This window comes from Toxorhynchites rutilus, chromosome 1, assembly GCF_029784135.1.
Source record: "Toxorhynchites rutilus septentrionalis strain SRP chromosome 1, ASM2978413v1, whole genome shotgun sequence".
NCBI classification, from domain to species: Eukaryota; Metazoa; Arthropoda; class Insecta; order Diptera; family Culicidae; genus Toxorhynchites; species Toxorhynchites rutilus.
The window spans coordinates 108,272,015-108,292,295 of NC_073744.1; the positions used below are offsets into that span (position 1 = coordinate 108,272,015).

General features: G+C 39.2%; 1 protein-coding gene across 1 annotated transcript in view; it reads right to left on the reverse strand.

Moving 5' to 3' along the window:
- LOC129763622 (uncharacterized) overlaps window positions 1-20,068 on the reverse strand; it is a 257,711-nt gene extending 237,643 nt beyond the window's left edge. Inside the window, exon 1 of the mRNA XM_055762863.1 lies at window positions 19,757-20,068. Coding sequence (XP_055618838.1) covers window positions 19,757-19,957 — 201 coding nt within the window. The 5' untranslated portion in view covers window positions 19,958-20,068. The remainder of the gene's footprint in view (window positions 1-19,756) is intronic.
- Window positions 20,069-20,281: the final 213 nt, after the last annotated feature.

Consider the following 20,281-nt stretch of genomic DNA (forward strand, 5'->3'; position numbering starts at 1 on the left):
CTAAATCCATCCTGAATGAATGAATAAATAAATATTTGGGTGACTTCAAAAACGAGAGTGTTACGTTGGAGACTCAAGGTTTTATGCATCCAATATTGGATACAAAAAACCTTGTTCTGAAGAATAATCTTCAGAAGCTTTCCTGCTAACTGCACTTGATTGACAAATCACAAAACCAAATGTATGTGGTAGCAGTATTATATGGATAGAAAAAATTAAAATAAACTCGCTTGAATGTAATTCTCAATTCCAAGGGGAACTGGCAGATTATTTTTCAGCAACGATCATTTCTTTCCAGGTTTCCTCTCGATTACCAGCAAACGAAAAGAGTTGCGCGCGTGTATGTGTGTGTGTGGCGGCTGCTTCTATGTCTTCCCGAGGAACCGTATTTCGATGCTGATACTCTCTTGGTCACGAGAGTATCAGCATCGGCTTTTCTGCGCTCCCTCACAGTTAAAACAAACTGATTGCATTTCAGGTCAGGTCAGGCCAGGTAATGAATCCCTCGATCCCTCGCCGTTCAGCTCGTTCAGTAACGATGTTGTCTTGTCGATGTCCTCAGGCGTCGTGCACAAATTACGTAACGCTAAAAATCCGAATTTTGAACCGCCTCTCCCCCCCCCTTTCGTAACGCAATTTCCTATCTCTAATAAGCAGAAAGTAACGCAACATCTACCCCCTCCCCCCTTATCGCGTTACGTAATTTGTGCACGATGCCTCACGAAAAATGAATCGGTTTCACCACCAGAATATCATTTCAGTATGCTTTTCGTGCGTGATTGAATCGAGAGAAGGTGTGGTTTACGATGGCAATTTGGAAGGCAAACTAGAGGAGAATGAACTCTCTGAGTATGAAAATTTCGGCGACTGAGCAATAATCGATTGAAAATTATATAATTTTCGCGATACGAAACATTTTCCGTTTTTCATGTTATGCATCCAATATTGGATACGAAAATATCCTACTGATGGGAAAGAATAATCTTCAGAAGCTTTCCAGCTAATTACACTTGATTGAAAAATTACGAAATCAAATGTATTTGGTCGCTGTGTTCGCCATATAATTAGAAAACATTAAAATAAACTCTTTCGCATGGATGTATTCTTCAATTCCCAGGGAACTGGCAGATTATTTTTCAGCAACGATTAGATCTTTCCGGAATTTTCTCGATGCTGTATGGCATCCAAACGAAAATTCTCGTTTCAGTTTGGCCTGCAAAAAACTTTTCTAAACTCTAATCCATCAAATTTGGAGCCCTGAAAAGGGCCGATGATTATATGCTAAGCTAATATAGCACCCTCTCCTTGGATTCGATGGGCCAGCTGAATGTCCTTGGGCATGATGTGACGCGTTTTGCGTGGATAGCACACAAATTTGTATCTTCGAATAAGCCTCCTGCAGCGTCATAACCGCGGAACTTTGGAAGCGCAAGTCGGTTTTGAAGTCCTGAGCAATTCCACGATCCAAAAGCTGCAAAGGTAGCTTGCGGATCAGCAATTCGGTCGACTTCCGATAGCGATGAATTTCACGCAAAGTTCCCGGTCGATAGCGATGTGGCTTCTTCACCTATCCTGCGGCTGGTGCGCTTATCCGAGCTGCTTTCGTGTGCCTTACCACTGAAAGACTAACTAGCTATCTGCTTGGTCCCAAACAAACGAGTCGTCACGGTGCGAGAGTAGAGTAAGAAATGAACGAAAGCAAAGGAAGCGTCATTTTATAAACCATAAATGTATAGAATCTAAACCCCACCCTTATTATATTCGTTGCTTACCCTGAGAGAGAAACGAATAACATCGAAGTAAGTATACAGTAATGTATTTGAATCCGGACACTTTACGTTACATTTAATACCATACCGCAGCCACAACATTTTCTGCATGTTGAATTAATGCGATTGATAAGTAACTATCAAGAAACTATCAGTAACTATATTAGCAACTATTAATCGCATAAATTCAACATGAAAAAAATGTTATGGCTGTGGTATGATATTGAATGTAATGCAAAGTGTCCGGATTCAAAAGCATTACTGTAAAAAAGAGTTAACTCGACTGAAATTTTTTCGGTTCGACCTGCAAAAACGAAATTAAGAGCCCCCGCCGACTGCAGACTGACTTGTCGACCGATAGTTCGGTCGGCTTCTTAATCAGTACGGAGAAAAAAGTCTGTAGTGTACAGCATAATGCATAGACATAAGTATGAGCTTCCCCATCTCACATTCCAATAAGATTAATGGGTTTCCAAGTGGGCGCGCTACATACGGATACGAATGATTTCAATAACCTGTTTTCGAAGCTATCATTAAGCTATTGAAACAATTTTTCGACTCAATAAATAGCAATCATATAACTCTTGGACATTTTATCTTTTGTATGAAATGATTATCATACTGTTCCGTTGATCCGAAGCAGAATGAATCACGCTTAAAGAAGGAATGGATTTTTTCTTGGAATTTAGTCAGCAGAAATAATGCCCTTTCCCAACAATTAAAAACAACAAACGGTAAACAGTTTCATCAAAGTGATTTCTTCGATATGGGGATATATTCACTACATCATGTCATATATTTCATATTTTTCATTATGAAATCCATATCCATGGCACCTATCGGTATCGAATTATCATCGACACCACGATTTTCGCTAAATGCTCCTTTCAGTTCGGCCTGTAAAAAACTTTTCTGAACTCTAATCCATCAAATTTGGAGCCCTGAAAAGGGCCGTTGATTATATGCTAAGCTAATATAGCACGCTCTCCTCGGATACGATGGTCCAGCTGGATGTCCTTGGGCATGATGTGACGCGTTTTGCATGGATAGCACACACATTGGTATCTTCTAATAAGCCTCCTGCAGCGTCATAACCGCGGAACTTTGGAAGCGCAAGTCGGTTTTGAAGTCCTGAGCAATTCCACGAACCAAATGCTGCAAAGGTAGCTTGCGGATCAGCAATTCGGTCGACTTCTGATAGCGACGAATTTCATGCGAAGTTCCCGGTCGATAGCGATGTGGCTTCTTCACGCTTCCTGCGGCTGATGCGCTTATCCGAGCTGCTTTCGTGGTGCCTTACCACCGAAAGATTAACGAGCTGTCTGCTTAGTCCCGATGAAACGAGTCCTCACGGTGCGAGAGTAGAGTAAGAATTGAACGAAATGGTAATGGTATTGTATTATAGAGACTTTAAACTTTTTCAGTTCATTCGTCTCTAGCCTTGAGAAAGGCCCTTTGAAAACACTACTCTATTTTACTCCAGCGCTACCACCTCCGCCCTCTTGCCTTGAGAAAGGCACTCGATCCCTCGCCGTCCAGCCCGTCCAGCAACGATGTTATCCAGTCGGTGTCCACACAAAGAATGAATTGAACGAAAGCAAGGGAAGTGTCATTTTATAAAACATAAAAGAATCGAATGTAAACCCCACCCTCTTTATTGTATAAGCTTACTGTATACTCACGAATATAATAAGGGTGGGATTTAGATTCTATACTTTTATGGTTTATAAAATGACACTTCCTTTGCTTTCGTTCATTTCTTACTCTACTCTCGCACCGTGAGGACTCGAGCTCGTTAGTCTTTCGCAGACAGCTCGTTAGTCATTCGGTGGTAAGACACACGAAGTCAGCTCGGATAAGCGCACCAGTAGCAGGATAGGTGGAGAAGCCACATCGCTATCGACCGGGAACTTTGCGTGAAATTCATCGCTATCGGAAGTCGACCGAATTGCTGATCCGTAAGCTACCTTTGCAGCATTTGGTTCGTGGAATTGCTCAGGACTTCAAAACCGACTTGCGCTTCCAAAGTTCCGCGGTTATGACGCTGCAGGAGGCTTATTCGAAGATACCAATTTGTGTGCTATCCATGCAAAACGCGTCACATCATGCCCAAGGACATCCAGCTGGCCCATCGTATCCGAGGAGAGCGTGCTATATTAGCTTAGCATATAATCAACGGCCCTTTTCAGGGCTCCAAATTTGATGGATTAGAGTACAGAAAAGTTTTTTACAGGCCGAACTGAAAGGAGCATTTAGCGAAAATCGTGGTTTCGATAATAATTCGTTACCGATAGGTGCCATGGATATGGATTTCCTTATGAAGAATATGAAATACATGACATGATGTAGTGAATATATCCGAAGAAATCACTTTGGTGAAACTGCATTATAAAATTATTTGTGTACGAATGCCGCAATCGATAGTCGACTCTAATTTGCGCTGGGTAATTTCCTCGGAGGACTCGATTCATCCTTTGAGCATTAATAATCTCTTTCTGGCAAAACGATGTGGTATGAATCACATTATTTGAATGATAGAATGAAGAAGTTTCTGCCAATTTCCTTCAACCTCCAAACGTATCTTTCTCCCGTTTGTCGTTTTCGCGTTCGCTAATCCTCTCTCACAACACCCATTTCTAGTTTGAGAAATTGTTGAGTAAACATTGTTTGCTAGTGCGCGTAGAGCGGGAATTCCTAAAGATTCATTGCACCTCTAATAAATTGCCGAAAGACGTGGTCTTACGTTGATCGCACTTGATTGAAAAAATCCAAAACGAAATGTATTTGGTCGAAGCATTATATGAGTAGAAAGCAAATAATCGCTCGAAAATGACTTGATTTTCGCGATGTGAAACATTTTCCGTTTTTCATGTTATGCATCCAATATTGGATACGAAAATTTCCACTGATGGGGAAAAAAATATTCAGAAGCTTTCCTGTTAATTGCGATTGATTGAAAAATAACAAAACCAAATGTATTTGGTTGCAGTGTTATATGGATAGAAAACATTAAAATAAACTATTTCGCATGAATGTATTTTTCAATTCCCAGGGGAACTGGCAGATTATTTTTCAGCAACGATGATAGCAACGAGAATTCCACGCGTGTATGTGTGTGTGTGTATGTGTGGCGGCTGCTCCGATGTTTCAAGCGGAACCGTGGCAGCACTCTCCTCCTGATGGATTCCCTTTTGGCCTTAGGTGCACAAACAGGCTCTTGGTGACACCGTTCATCAGCGCATTCATGATAAACGAAATTAGCTTCACAACAACAGCGACAACATGCTCCAATCGCTGTTCAATCATAACTGAGTGGGTTAACGAGCGCCGCTCGCTTATATACCGATTTTTGATTTCAATAGCCTGTTTTGAAAGCAATTTTAAGACTATTGAAACAAGTTTTTGGATGAAAAAGTAACAAGTATATGACGCGTAGACATTTTATCTTTCAAATGAAGTGTTTATCATACCATTTCGTTCAGTTGTTTAAGAGCTATTAACGCTCAAAATCTCGGTCTCCAGCGTAACGCTTTCGTTCTCGAAACTTTGGTTTTACACCCCGATATAGAAATGAAAGACGTAGTCCTACGTCAAAAAAAGTGAGACGCATTCATTTTTCGTGAGGACATCGACAAGACAACATTGTTGCTGAGGGTGCTGGACAGCGAAGGATCGAGATCTGCCCTGAAACGCAAGCAGTTTGTTTGAAACTGTGAGGGAGCACAGAGAAGCCGATCCTTCAGGAGAAGAGAAGGTGACCATCGAAGCAGCCGCTACATACACACATACACCCACGGAATTCTTTCCATTTGGATGCCATTCAGCATCGAGAAAGATCCGGAAAATAATCGACCAGTTCCTCTGGGAATTTAAAAATACATTCATGAGAAAGAGTTTATTTGAATGTTTTCTATCCATGTAACACTGTGACCAAATCTGTTTCAATCAAGTGCTATTAACAGGTGGTTATCGAAATTAGCATTAACCACTGGTGGGCTTCCAGTATCGAGGAAAATATGGAAATATCTAATCGTTACTGAAAATAATCTGCCAGTTCCTCTGGGAATTTAAAAATACATTCATGTGAAAGAGTTTATTCGAATGTTTTCTATCCATGTAACACTGCGACCAAATATGTTTCAATCAAGTGCTATTAACAGGTGGTTATCGAATTAGCATTACCCACTGGTGGGCTTCCAGTATCAAGGAAAATGTGGAAATATCTAATCGTTGCTGGAAAATAATCTGCCAGTTCCCCTTGGAATTGAAAATTACATTAAAGCGAAAGAGTTTATTTTAATGTTTTCTATCCATAAAATATCCATATAATACATTTGGGTTTGTGATTTGTCAATCAAGTACAGTTATCAGGAAAGCTTCTGAAGATAATTCTTCAGAACAAGGTTTTTCGTATCCTATATTGGATGCATAAAACCCTGTGCCTCCAACGTAACGCTCTCGTTTTCGAAGTCCCCCAAATATTCATTTATTCATTCATTCAGAATGGATTTAGATTCAACTTCAAACAAATGATCTCTAAATCAACGATAGTTAGCGCGTGAAAAAAGGCGTTTGTCTTGCGAATGAGATCAGTGAAAAGGAGGAGATCAATCCGGGGTTTAAGAGGAGTGAAATAAAAGATGCGTTATGCTCTCGGAAATTTAAAAAAAAGTACGGGAGTTCGCGATTTCCCGAAACACGACGAATAAAGATTGGAGAACTTTCTCGTCTACAACCGGAACATCGAGTCGTCGCAGCCCAGCTTCCAGGTGAGTGTAGGTTAAGGAAGTGGGTGGTAAGGCAACGTAGCCAAACGCGAGGTTTTTCCCCAAGCAAATAAATAAGCGTATGCCGACCCTGAGGCATTTTTAAAGGGAGTTTCGAGCGTGCCACCGAGTACCGAAACCCTCAGTTACACATACGTTCATTGGCACCCTAATGACCATAGAGAAATGTTGGCCTTACTGATAATTGAATCTAAGTGTGCGTTCCAGTACAGTTTAGCATCTAGGATTACGCCAAGGTATTTCACTGAAACACTGCATTTTATTTACACTCCAAGATGTAGAGACTGCAGATGAAGTTTCTTCTTTCTGGTGAAACAACAATTTGTTGTTGTTTTTGAGGGATTTATGATCAGATCTTCTTTGATACACCATGATTGTGTAAGGTTTAACGGTATCTGCATCCTGCTCGATATCACGTCGTCCAACTTGTCAAGTATCATTATGACTAGATCGTCAGCAAACACACGATTTCGAAACCTTTTGCCTCCAAGCTTCTCAGAAGACCGTCAACCATTAGTGACCAAAGGAGAGATGGTAGAACCCCTCCTATCTGTCGAAGAGCGGCCTTACTGTAACAGCACAAGAGCTCTGAGGTAATTCGTAAGTGCGCGGGATAAGCAAATAGAAAACCATGCATTGAAGAAAGCCAGCTGAGGTCTGAAGATTGATTGAAGTCGCCAAATCATTTCATTAACTGCAGCGGCAATCCCACAGATAGTTTCTTTTGAGTTGATTTTCTTGAGTCCTTGATTGACACGATCAGGAGTAGCCACATAAGAAGGGAAGCGGAGTTGCCACATAAGCAGAGTTTCGATTTCCCCATTTTTTCTACTACGCTTCAAGCTTATTTACTGCTCATTGATGAAGAAGTAGACTGAAAGCTATAGCAAGATAGGTGCCAATGAAGAATAATCTATCTGATGAATTTTATAATAAGATGCAGTTCCTTCTTTTTGGTGAAAGGAACAATTGTTGTTTTTGAGGGATTCATACTCAGACCTTCTTTGATACACCTAATTGTGGATGTTTTAAGGTCATCTCGATATCACGTCGTCGAACATGCCACGTATCATTATGACTAGATCGTCAGCAAAACCCACGATTTCGAAACCTTTTGCCTTCAAGCTTCCTGGAAGGTCGTCAACCATTAGGTGATAGAACCCCTCCTTGTGGGTAACCCTTTGTTGCAATCACAGATATCGACGACCCGCCCAGCTCCGAGGTGATTTGCCTATTTGTGAACATGCTTTAGTTCCATTCCACGTGAATGTTGTATGTGAATCGCACTTATGCAGTTTCTATTGACGAAAGAGATTTTTCAAGCGTGTGTAACGCTGTGACTGTAGATGTGGCTGATTGTTAGGCAAACTGGTATATAGATAAAGGACGTTTGGACAAGAATACCGAATTTACATATTCATGTAATACTTTCTCCATGGTTTCGAACAGTATTGATGATAAACTAATTGGTCTGAATGATTTTGGGAGTAATTTATTACGTTTCCCAGCTTTTGGAATGAAGACAACTTTAACAAGTCTCCATTTGGAAGGTATACATACATACAAATGAAACACATATTTCTGCATTACTTGGAAATTAATCAGGCAAATGAAACCAAATTTGGCATGTTAAGGTTTTAGGATGCAATAAATGTATTTACGGTGATTAGATACTGCCATACAAATGAAACACAAATTTCTGCATAACTCGAGAACCAATCAAGCAAATGGGACCAAATTGAGCATATGGAGGTTTTAGGGTTCAATAAATGTTTCTATGATGGTTTGAATCTCCACCCCCTCTCTAAGGAGGGGCTGCCATACAAATGAAACAAAAATTTGCATTACTCGAGAATTAATCAAGCAAATGAAGCCAAATTTTACATGTGAAGGTTTTAGGGTGCAATAAATGTCTTTATGATGGTTAGACTTTCCACCCCCTCTCTAAGGGAGGCTGCCACACAAATGAAACACAAATTTCTGCATTACTCGAGAATTAATCAAACAATTGAAACCAAATTTTGCATGTGAAGGTTTTAGGGTGCATTACATGTTTTTATGATGGTTGGACTCTCCACCCTCCTCTCTAAAGGGTGGCTGCCTTACAAATGAAACACAAATTTCTGCATTACTCGAGAATTAATCAAGCAAACGAAACCAAATTTGGCATTTGGAGGTTGTGGAGGCAATTGAAAATATTCTGAGAACTGTTAGTCCATTTGATGTTTGCGCTAGCGAAATTGATCTTTGTTCGAAACTGGAAATGGATTTTAATGTGATAAAACGCACTTCTATATCTTCTTCTATCTTGGTATAGGATCGCCGGATGTGTTTATAAGAGCAGAACTCGAGGAAGGAATTGTCCGATTTAGGGCTGTCTTTATTCTATTATATTTTCTGTATAGAACATTTATTACATGTAACGGAGAAACATGTTATTTGCAAGTGGTTGAAAAATCTTGAACGAGAATTATGTCTGAAAATAATGTGATATTATAATGATGAGTTTTGTTAGAAATACTAGGAATTTTATAGTAGAAGGTAAATTAAACGGGGTCGAATAGAAGATCAATAAATGAACAGTTCTGCGATTAGACCCATGGATTTGTTCATAGTAAGAAAACGTGAATGTTTGAAGGTATTGATAACAAAAAACAAATTTTGGGCGGGACGAAGTTTGCCGGGTGAGCTAGTTACTATTATATACAGAAACTATCGTATCGTTTAATTCTTTTGAAGTTGATTCAAGCTGGTGAATCGACCTTTATCTTGTCTTGAGAATTTAAGACTCAAGTTCAAGTGAATATCGTTCCCAGTTGTTTTGACGTGGGACTACGTCTAACCGGAGTATATGGGGGGTAAAATGAAAACCTAAACATAGAACATGAAGGTAAAAATGAAATATTCCGAATGCTTATAACTCGAACATTTCTTACTGGATCGGAAAGATGTTGGCATCAATTGATACGGAATATTTCTACGCTTCTATCGCAATTAATAAAATGTTATTATTCATTAGGTAAACAATTGAATAACTGTAAAATGTTAAGCGTTATCTAAACGCCCTAACTGCCTCGTTTTGATTGGCCCGATTTACGGATTCCCCAACACAGCCATCAAAACCAAGCATCCTTGGGGAAATCTGCATTGCAAACACATGAAAGTATGGGGTCTTTTGTTCGCACCGAAATGTGTTCCCTAACACAGACTTCAAAATCAAGCAGCGTTAGAGAAATCGGCATTGCAAATACATGATAATCGGAAGTATTTTTGTTCCCACTGAAATAAGTTTCCCTAACACAGACTTCAAATCCATGGAGCGTGGAGAAATTGGCATACATGCAAGTCGGGGGCATTTTTGTTCCGACTGAAATGTATTTCTTCAGCACAGAGACTTCAGAAATAAGCTGTCTGAGGAAATTGGCATTGCGAACTTATGCAGATAGGGGTATTTTTCTTCCGACTGAAATGTGTTTCCCTAACACAGACTTTAAATCCAAGGAGCGTGGGGAAATTTGCATTGCAAACACATTTAAGTCGGAGGCATTTTGACGTAGGACTACGTCTTTCATTTCTATACTGGGGTGTAAAATCAAAGTTTCGAAAACGAAAGCGTTACGCCGGAGACCGAGATTTTGAGCGTTAATAGCTCCTAAACAACTGAACGAAATGGTATGATAAACACTTCATTCGAAAGATAAAATGTCTACGCGTTCTATACTTGTTACTTTTTGATCAAAAAACTTGTTTCAATAGTCTTAAAATTGCTTTCAAAACAGGCTATTGAAATCACCAATCGGTATATAAGCGAGCGCCGCTCGGAAATCCACTCAGTTCTAATTGAACAGCGATTGGAGCATGTTGTCGCTGTTGTGGTGAATCTCTTCGTTTATCATGAAAGCGCTGATGAACGGTGTCACCAAGAGCCTGTTTGTGCACCTTAGGCTAGACATGAATCCATCAGGAGGAGAGTGATACCACAAACGGTTCCCCGGGAAGATCTCGAAGCAGCCGCTACACACACACACACACATACACACACACATACACGCGCGGAATTCTTTCCATTTGGATGCCATTCAGCATCGAGAAAGATCCGGAAAATAATCTGCCAGTTCCTCTGGGAACTTAAAAATACATTCATGTGAAAGAGTTTATTTGAATGTTTTCTATCCATGTAACACTGTGATCAAATATGTTTCAATCAAGTACTATTAACAGATGGTTATCGAGTTATCATAAACCACTGGTGGGCTTCCAGTATCGAGGAAAATGTGGAAATATCTAATCGTTACTGAAAATAATCTGCCAGTACCTCTGGGAATTTAAAAATATATTCATGTGAAAGAGTTTATTTGAATGTTTTCTATTCATGTAACACTGTGACCAAATATTTTTCAATCAAGTACTATTAACAGTTGGTTATCGAGTTAGTATTAACCACTGGTGGGCTTCCAGTATCGAGGAAAATGTGGAAATATCTAATCGTTACTGAAAATAATCTGCCAGTTCCTCTGGGAATTTAAAATTACATTCATGTGAAAGAGTTTATTTTAATGTTTTCTATCCATAAAATATCCATATAATACATTTGGGTTTGTGATTTGTCAATCAAGTACAGTTAGCAGGTTAGTTTCTGAAGATTATTCTTCAGAACAAGGTTTTTCGTATCCTATATTGGATGCATAAAACCTTGGGCCTCCAACGTAACGCTCTCGTTTTCGAAGTCTCCCAAATATTCATTTATTCATTCATTCAGAATGGATTTAGATTCAACTTCAAACAAATGATCTCTAAATCAACGATATTCCTACGTCACCCTTTCGGTTATACCATAGATATAACCCACTTCCTGTTTTTTTGTTTCGGTTGAAATGTGTTTTCCCCAACACAGACTTCAGAACCAAGGTATCTGAGGAAATTGACATTGCATATTCGCGCAAGTCAGGGGTATTTTTGTTCCGACTGAAATGTGTTTACCTAATAAAGACTTCTAAACCAAGGTGTCTGGGGAAATCGGCATTGCAAATACATGCAAATCGGGGTTGTTTTTGTTCCTACTAAAATGTGTTTTGCGAGGTGTATCTTGTTGCCAGATCGAATTTAGAAAACTCCCTTCGGACCCGAGGTAGACAGCCCAATGTACCGGTGAGAGATGTGTTGGCTCGGTTAGACCTCGATTACATGTCCCTAATATATGTTTTCCTTAAAACTATCGATCTTCGTGTGTGATTGTCCGTACACCCTTATCCTCTCCTTTTTTTTCCTTCGCGAGCGACTGTTTCCCTTCTGACTAACTATAGAATAAGCTGAAATTTATATACATAATAGATATAATAATAGATTTAAGAATTGAGTATGATGAGCGTGAGTGTGAATGCGAGTGTGAACATTGTACAATATCCTTATATCCCCTCCTTTTCCAAAAGAAACTATGTCACCCTTCTAATCTCGAGTCGACCGCGAGTAATCGGTTTCCTACTTTATTAACCCTAGATTTAAGGAAACATGTTGATATATACTAATAAAAGTATAGCTAAGAGTTCGGCTCCTTTAAACCTATGTAACTGAGCCTGTAAAAAAAAAAAAAAAAATGTGTTTGCCTAACACAGACATCAAAACCAAGATGTCATCATACCAAACGTAAAATAACTAAATGTCATTAAATTTACTTGTAACGTAGAACATAATCTATTGCATGAATTGACCTTACATGGCATTATACAATCTTCTTACTCACAAAGCAAATATATTGATTTCAATTGAATTCGGAAATTGTTTTATTCAATCAAAATTTCAATCAATACAAACAAATGATTGCTAAGCTAAGGTAGTCCCACGTTAACCTTGCGGTTGTATCGTAGATACAACCTACCCATTTTTTTTTTGGTTCACGATATGCTTTCTGTACTGTCAAGCCACCATCCCATTCAGGAATAATGTGTCGGTGATCAGACAAAGACGCCTCATCCGAAACATGCCAGTTGTGTATTTTCCCATAAACTACCGGACTATACAGTGTAAGGTCCAGGAGTTCTTGTCTAATGGCGTTTGTAAACGTAGATTCATTGACTATATTGACAATGTCAATGTTTTTTTTTTATCCAAAATATATATTTTTATTAAGGCTCATATGGCGTCAGCCTAACGGGGCCGGGAGTTCAATATTTCGACAATGTTTGCTTACAACTATGTTAGTAATATGTAACCGATTACTCGCGGTTGGCTCGAGGTTAGTATTACAAGTGTTCTCATAATTGGTATGTCGCAGTCTTCGATGCTCTGTACGTGTGCCCGACACGGGATACTTCCTATTGGGATGCAGCTGACCATTAATCAGCAACGCCCCCCTAGTCTGTACCCCATATCTAGCGTGGTGCGTCTTTCTCGACTCGAGGAATCCAGGATAGAATGGTCACTAGCCGGCGCAATCATCAGCTCGTGTAGAGTTGTCATAAGCGGTACAACCTTTGGCTCTTGTTGAATGATCAGTGGACTGCACAACCTTTGGCCCGTGTATCTGTAAAGAGTGTGTGTATGTATTGCCGCGACTAAGTAAAAGTTTATCGATCGGATAGGAGGGATATGAAACGGGGACACAACGAAGGAAACATCATTAAACGTTGACATCGGCGTTTCTGAGGAACAGGTATAGATGAAGCAGAAGATCAGGATCACGGCTACCTAAGATATCCCGGACGGGGATATCCGATTGTCTGTCTTGTGCTCTCAGTGCTCTAGAGAGCTGAGAGCGAGCAGCATGGAACCGGATACACGACCAGACAACATGCTCGATGTCGTGGTAGCCATCGCCACAATCACAAAGATTGTTTGCTGCGAGCCCAATGCGATAGAGATGCGCGTTTAGGTTGTAGTGATTGGACATAAGCCGAGATATCACGCGAATGAAATCACGACCTACATTCAATCCCTTGAACCATGCACTCGTCGAGACCTTAGGGATAATCGTGTGTAACCAACGACCGAACTCATCTTCACTCCACATGCGCTGCCAACTTACGAGCGTATACTGACGAGGAATGTGGAAAAATTCATTATAAGCAATTTGCCTTTCAAAAAGTGTGCCTTCTAAAGCGCCCACCTTAGCTAGCGAGTCCGCTTTCTCATTCCCCGGAATCGAGCAATGAGAGGGAACCCATGCTAAGGTAATCTTGAATAATTTTTCGACCAAAACACTCAATAGTTGTCTTATTCTTGTTAGGAAATAAGATGAGCATTTATCAACTTTCATTGAGCGGATTGCCTCTATTGAGCTGAGACTGTCTGAAAAAATAAAATAGTGGTCGATGGGCAATGTTTCAATGATCCCTAATGCGTAATATATCGCACCCAGTTCTGCGACATACACGGAACAAGGATCTTTGAGTTTGAAAGAGGCACTGGAATTTTCATTGAAGATGCCGAAGCCAGTGGACCCGTTTATGAATGAACCGTCAGTAAAGAACATTTTATCAGATCTAACTTTCCCATATTCTGCCGAAAATATCGGCGGAATAGAATCGGAGCGTAGGTGATCTGGGATTCCATGGATTTTTTGTCGCATGGACAGATAAAAAATGACAGAGGAATTGCAGAAGTATGGGAAGCAAACTTGGTTGGAGATGCCTGGTGAAGGGTGCACGTCGTGGGTAAGGTACTCATGGTATAAAGACATAAAACTTGACTGAGGAGTCAGTTGGAGTAGATTTTCGAAGTTATCAATTCACCAATGGATTCATGATCTTGCAACGGATGAGAAATCTGTAGGATAATTCTGTGAACCGAAGAGTAAGCGGGGGTACTCCTGCCAAAACTTCGAGACTCATCGTATGTGTCGAATGCAAACATCCCATGGCTATACGCAAGCAACGATATTGTATTCTCTCCAGCTTGAGAATATGAATCCTGGCAGCTGATCGGAAGCAAAAACTGCCATATTCTAACACTGATAATATCATTGTTTTGTACAACTGAATGAGGTCTCCTGGATGGGCACCCCACCATGTTTCGGTAATTGTTTGGAGAAAATTGATTCTTTGCTGGCATTTCTGTTTCAAATACGCAATGTGTCTCCCCCAGGTACACTTAGAATCAAAATATACACCCAGGTATTTGGAAAACATAGAGTGTTGGATCGTTTTGCCGGATAGGTGAAGCTGGAATTGGGCGGGTTCGTGCTTCCTAGAAAAAACGACCATTTCAGTTTTCTCCGTAGAGAATTCGATACCCAGCTTGAGGGCCCACGTGAACAGATTGTTCAGGGTATCTTGCAACGACTTTTGCAGAACGACGGGATTAGTACCCGTGATGGAAATAACTCCATCGTCTGCAAGTTGTCAATGTTGTTTGAAAAGATAAATTCTAATAGACATTCGCCTCGGCTATTTATGTCAGAATTTCTTCCCAAAGTGTGATGAGCGTTAGCATCACAGCCGGTTATAAAATCTTTGTTGATTTCTCTGCAGTAATTTACGAACGCCTCAACCTCTCGACGAGGACGTCGCCAGGAAAATAAGCCGACGCAATCATTATGTAGGATCTTCCCTTTGCGGTTGGTATCTCAACTCTGATTGCGATTATGTCCCGCTTAATGAACAGACAGCATTTAAAAGATTCACCGCGTAGAACCTTCTTTTTATCAAAAACGAATTTGGCACCACTAGTTCCAGAAGACCTGAGGTTTCCAAGGTTATTGGAGGGGCTGCTGGAATCCGAAAAGTTTTGTTTGTTGGGATTATTCATAGAGGTCCCACGAGTTGCGCGGTAAAGAAGTACACTGCATCAGAGACCAGCCTAATGCAAAAAGGGCACAATGTACTGTGGAGTGCGCCCTGATACTCCGCAGGCTCCATTCTTCCCTCGGCACGGATCACCTTGGCTTAAGGGTTTATCCATTACTATTTCTGCGTAATAGCCATGGATAACAACTACTACAAACATCCTCCTTAGGGACTTTGAACCCATTTCTCTGGTTCTCAATAGTACGTCATTCACAGGTGGAGAAAAGTTTGGTTCACCTTTTGCGTGTGCCATTTCATTCCCGATATAATAGTTATTTGTCTCGCATTAATTCTAAGTGGATAATGTTTCATGTGAGTTACTCTCCAAATAGGCATTACAGCTCAACAATAGGAGAAAAAGATGGATACTCCACTGGGTAGCACTATCAGAGAGATCAACTTTTTTTTATTGATTGATACAAAGTACTCAAAATGGGTGAAAAGTTTGAAAAAATTCGAAAATACAGAACAAATTTCGAAATTTCATTTTAACTTAATGGCCGCGTCCACGTGGACATTATTTATAACTCCTCCTCGTTTTCCTGAATACTATCGATCTCCTTGTGTGATTGTCCTCATAGTCTTATGGCGGGTTTACATTATGGAGATCTATAGCTAAAGATGGATTTATTCACCCGAAAATACATGTAAACGGGTGAGAATATATAAGATACACTTCTTCGAGGTATATATGTATAAAATGTATAGAATAAATACAGGCATATGTGAACGCTAGTGAATTTCTCACTGGTGAGAAATCACTGAGGTTGAATGCAGTTCTACTTCAGGTGAATAAATTCACCCAAAATATGAATATATTCATTCGCGCTAGTGTAAACGGTTAATGCGATTTCTATAAATCTCATCATATTTTTTCACACGAATATATCACTAGTCTAAACCCACCGTTAGATGTGGGCTTTGTTGAATTTTCCCCTGCTGATCACAATTATAAATATACGGCAAACTTCGTCTCGCCCAAAATTTATTTTTCGTTATCACATCCACGTTTTCTTACTAAGCGCACGTTCATGGGTCCAATCGTAGAACTGTTCATTGATTGATCTTCTAAACTACTCATTAAAATAATTTTTTACTATTAAATTTCCGTACTTCTTTCAAAACTCGACATTATAATATCAGATTATTTTCAGACATAATTCTCGTGCAAGATTTTTCATCTACTTGCAAATAACATGTTTCTCCGTTACATGGAATGTTTGATACAGAAAATATGATAGAATGACGACAGCCCTACATCGGACAATTACTTTCTCGAGTTTTGATCTTATCAACACATTCGGCGATCTATTTTTATTTATATAGATAGAAGACGATATAGGAGTGCGTTTATCACATTAAAATCCATTTCCACTTTCGAACGAAGATCAATTTCGTTTCCGCAAACATCAAATGGACTAATTGGCGATCTAACGTACAAATCTACACCTAGGCGGCGCTGCGGTGAAAGTGATAATGGTTTTAAATTTTGCCATGTGAGCTTATGGAAGGTTTGTAGTTCTTTCCACAAATTACAATGTTATAATAATAAAAGATTTTTTGATTGCGATGAATTTGTAAGAAATTTAATTCTGCGCAATTTTATATAACATGTTATTTATTTACCTCTTTCAGTAGTGAAAACTATAAAAATGTTGACAATGGTTGAATTAAAGAAGAAAATTCGAGAGCACAATCAAACACAAGTAGAAAAATGCACGATTCCTGCATGTGAGAACTACCTTGGAAAGCCCGGAAGTAAAATATACGTGATTTGTTTTTGAGTTTTAGGTTACATTAGCATCATTTTCTTAGTTCAAAAACAAAATCCAGATGTCTCACCGATCGTTTACGTTTTGCGTTAGATCGCCAATAACGCTTATCAATATGTAATTGTAGAACAGTTGCGAATTGAATTTTTCGAATTTTCCCATTTTCCATCAGTGTTTTCCGAAAATTTGTAATTGTCATGTTTGGTTGAAATATGTGCATTATTTTTATGGGACTCCCTCTCCTTTCCAAAGGAGGAAGGGGTGTCATACCATCATAGAAATATTTCTCGTACCCAAAAACCATCACATCCCAAATTTGGCTCCATTTGCTTGATTAGTTTGGAGTTATGCAGATGTTTGTGTTTCATTTGTATGACCGTCCCCCTTTAGAGAGGGAGGAAAAAATGAAAGATTTCGAATGCTTATAGCTCGAACATTTCGTACTGGAAAGGAGAGATGTTTGCATCAATTGATAGGGAATATTTCTACGCATCTATCGCAACTAACAAAATGTTGTTTTTCATAAGATAAACAATTGAATAACTGTAAAATATTAGGCGTTATCTAAACGCCCTAACTGCATCGTTTTGATTGGCCCGATTTACGGTTTCCCTAACACAGCCATCAAAACCAAGCAGCCTTGGCGAAATCGGCATTGCAAATACATGAAACTAGGGGGACTTTTGTTCTCATCGAAAAATGTTCCCTAACACAGACTTTAAAATCAAGCAGCGAAATCGGCATTGCAAACACACGAAAGTAGGGGGAGCTTTTGTTCCCACCGAAATGTGTTCCCTAATACAGATTTCTAAACCAAGGTGCCTGGAGAAATCGATATTTCAAATTCATACAAATCGGGGGTATTTTTGTTCCGATTGAAATGTGTTTCCCTAACACAGACTTCAAAACCAAGGTTTCTGGGGAAATCGGCTCTGCAAATAAATGCAAACTGCGAGTGCTTTTGTCCTCGCTTGCCTTTGTGCAGAGTGGAATATGTCTATCCAAACATGATCTTCTAAACTTAGGAACCTGGGAAAATCGTGCAGACACTAGAAGAGAATGAACTTCCCAGTTTCAAGCAAATTCGAGATTCGAGAAGTATGTACACTTTTGGGATGTAAACTTCAGAGGGAAATGTAAAATAAAATAATCGTTTGATAATTTTTTTTGTCTTTATTGGAAAGATTTTCAGCCTTAGGCTGGTTCATCAAACGTTTGATAATTCTTCCGTACATATATTTTGTTCTAGTCATCATACCAAACGTAAAAGGTCCGTTATTAAATTTACTTGTAACGAAGAACAATCAATCACAATAAATGAATTGACTTTACATGGCATTTGTTCATTTTTTTCACTCACATAGCAAATATATTGAACTCAATTGAATTTGGAAACTGTTTCATTCAATCAAGAATTTAATCAATACAAACGAATGATTGTCAACCTTGCGGTTATATCATAGATATAACCCACCCATTTTTGCGTGTTGTGTTGGGTGACATGGACACATTTCTGTGGGGTGAATTGGTCCTACAGGTTTGATACTTTTCTTTGGTCTAATTTATTCTAGATGCCGCTGAATTACAAAAAGAAGATGGGCAGACAACGTTGGAAGAAGGAGGAGCTTGGAAGAGCAAATTAGGCCATTAAAAACGGATTTTCTTTGAACAACAACGAAGGTGTTTAAAAATGCTCGAACAACAGTGAAAAGATTCATGCAGAATTCGAGATGGTGCCAATACAATTTTTCTTGTCCGGAATCTGGCCAAGACACCTGGTATCGATCCCAAAACACTTAACATTATCCCAAAATACTTTCTATAAACATTAGTATGTTTTTTTCTATGACACATGTTTATTTTCTAACACACACTGGTCCAAATCACCCCGCATCAAATTTTAATGCACAAAAATCATCATATATTTGGTTGATATAATGAATAAACGTTATTGATTGAGAGAAAACAAGTGTAGCTCAGTATACAATGTGACATTTTTGATTTAGACCGTATAGACCGGTTTGGAAATATTAGGTGGTCCAAATTCCCCCCTTTTCCCCTATAGATAGATTCGGTATACGAACGGCGTAAACGTTCGAGGAATAAATTTTCCTCCTTCAGTTTTGCTGTTCGTATACTGAACTAGTTTCCATTATTGTTTATGGTACTTCAGTGATCAAAAATTCCATTCAACATAGGATTTAAATGTAATTTATTCCTTGAATCCTATCAGGCCTCACATTTCTAATACCTCAACAGGAAACTAATGTATTATTTTTTCGTTAGATCACTGTTTTGCTTGCATATACGCGACGCATGAGAGCCGTCATTGTTCGTTGTAAATCATGATTGCAAGTTGTCTCCTTTTAAAAATCCTTTGTAGTTAACGTTCATCATAACGCATTGATTTGTGTAGGAAATCCATTTTTATTACATCTGAATGAAATTGATAAAATACCACGAAATATTGGCAGCGGTGAATAAAAACTGTAAACAACTTTGGACATGGCAGACACATATAAATTGTTTACATTACTAGCATTCAAACGGATACGCTATAAAATATATTTAGATGACTTGCAGTTAGTACATTTCTTGTTAGCGAGAGCTGAATTGGGAAATGTGTTCTGTGTCACAGATGTACATACTCTTGAATCCATATTCGACGACAACGGCAGCGTAACGGCCGCATGGTGATCGATTTGCCGCGCCTTATTGTGGTGTATCTGTTTTAACAGATCGTTTTTTTGCAAAGATATTGATGATTTTTTGTTTGAACTCGGCAACGATCCATTTGACTTGGGTAGTGTCGCCTTCGTTGAAACAATTTTAATTTCCTCCATCACCATAATCACACAACTGTTTATATTAGCGATGAATCACCTGAACACACTCTCCACTAATTGTTTATATTAACTTCCATTTCCAAAACTCGCGATGTGTTCGAACGTGCTCACTCTTGACCGTGCCAAACAAGAATGATTCCTAAAATCAACACCTCACAATGTGAATCGGATATTGAAATCGGCACAAATATTAAGCATCTTGAGTAAGTTCGAATGCATTATTTGGATTTTTTTGACGTAGGACTACGTCTAACCGGAAGATATAGGGGGTGAAATGGAAATCTAGGCACTGAACAAGTAGGAAAAAATGCAAGATTTGGAACGCTT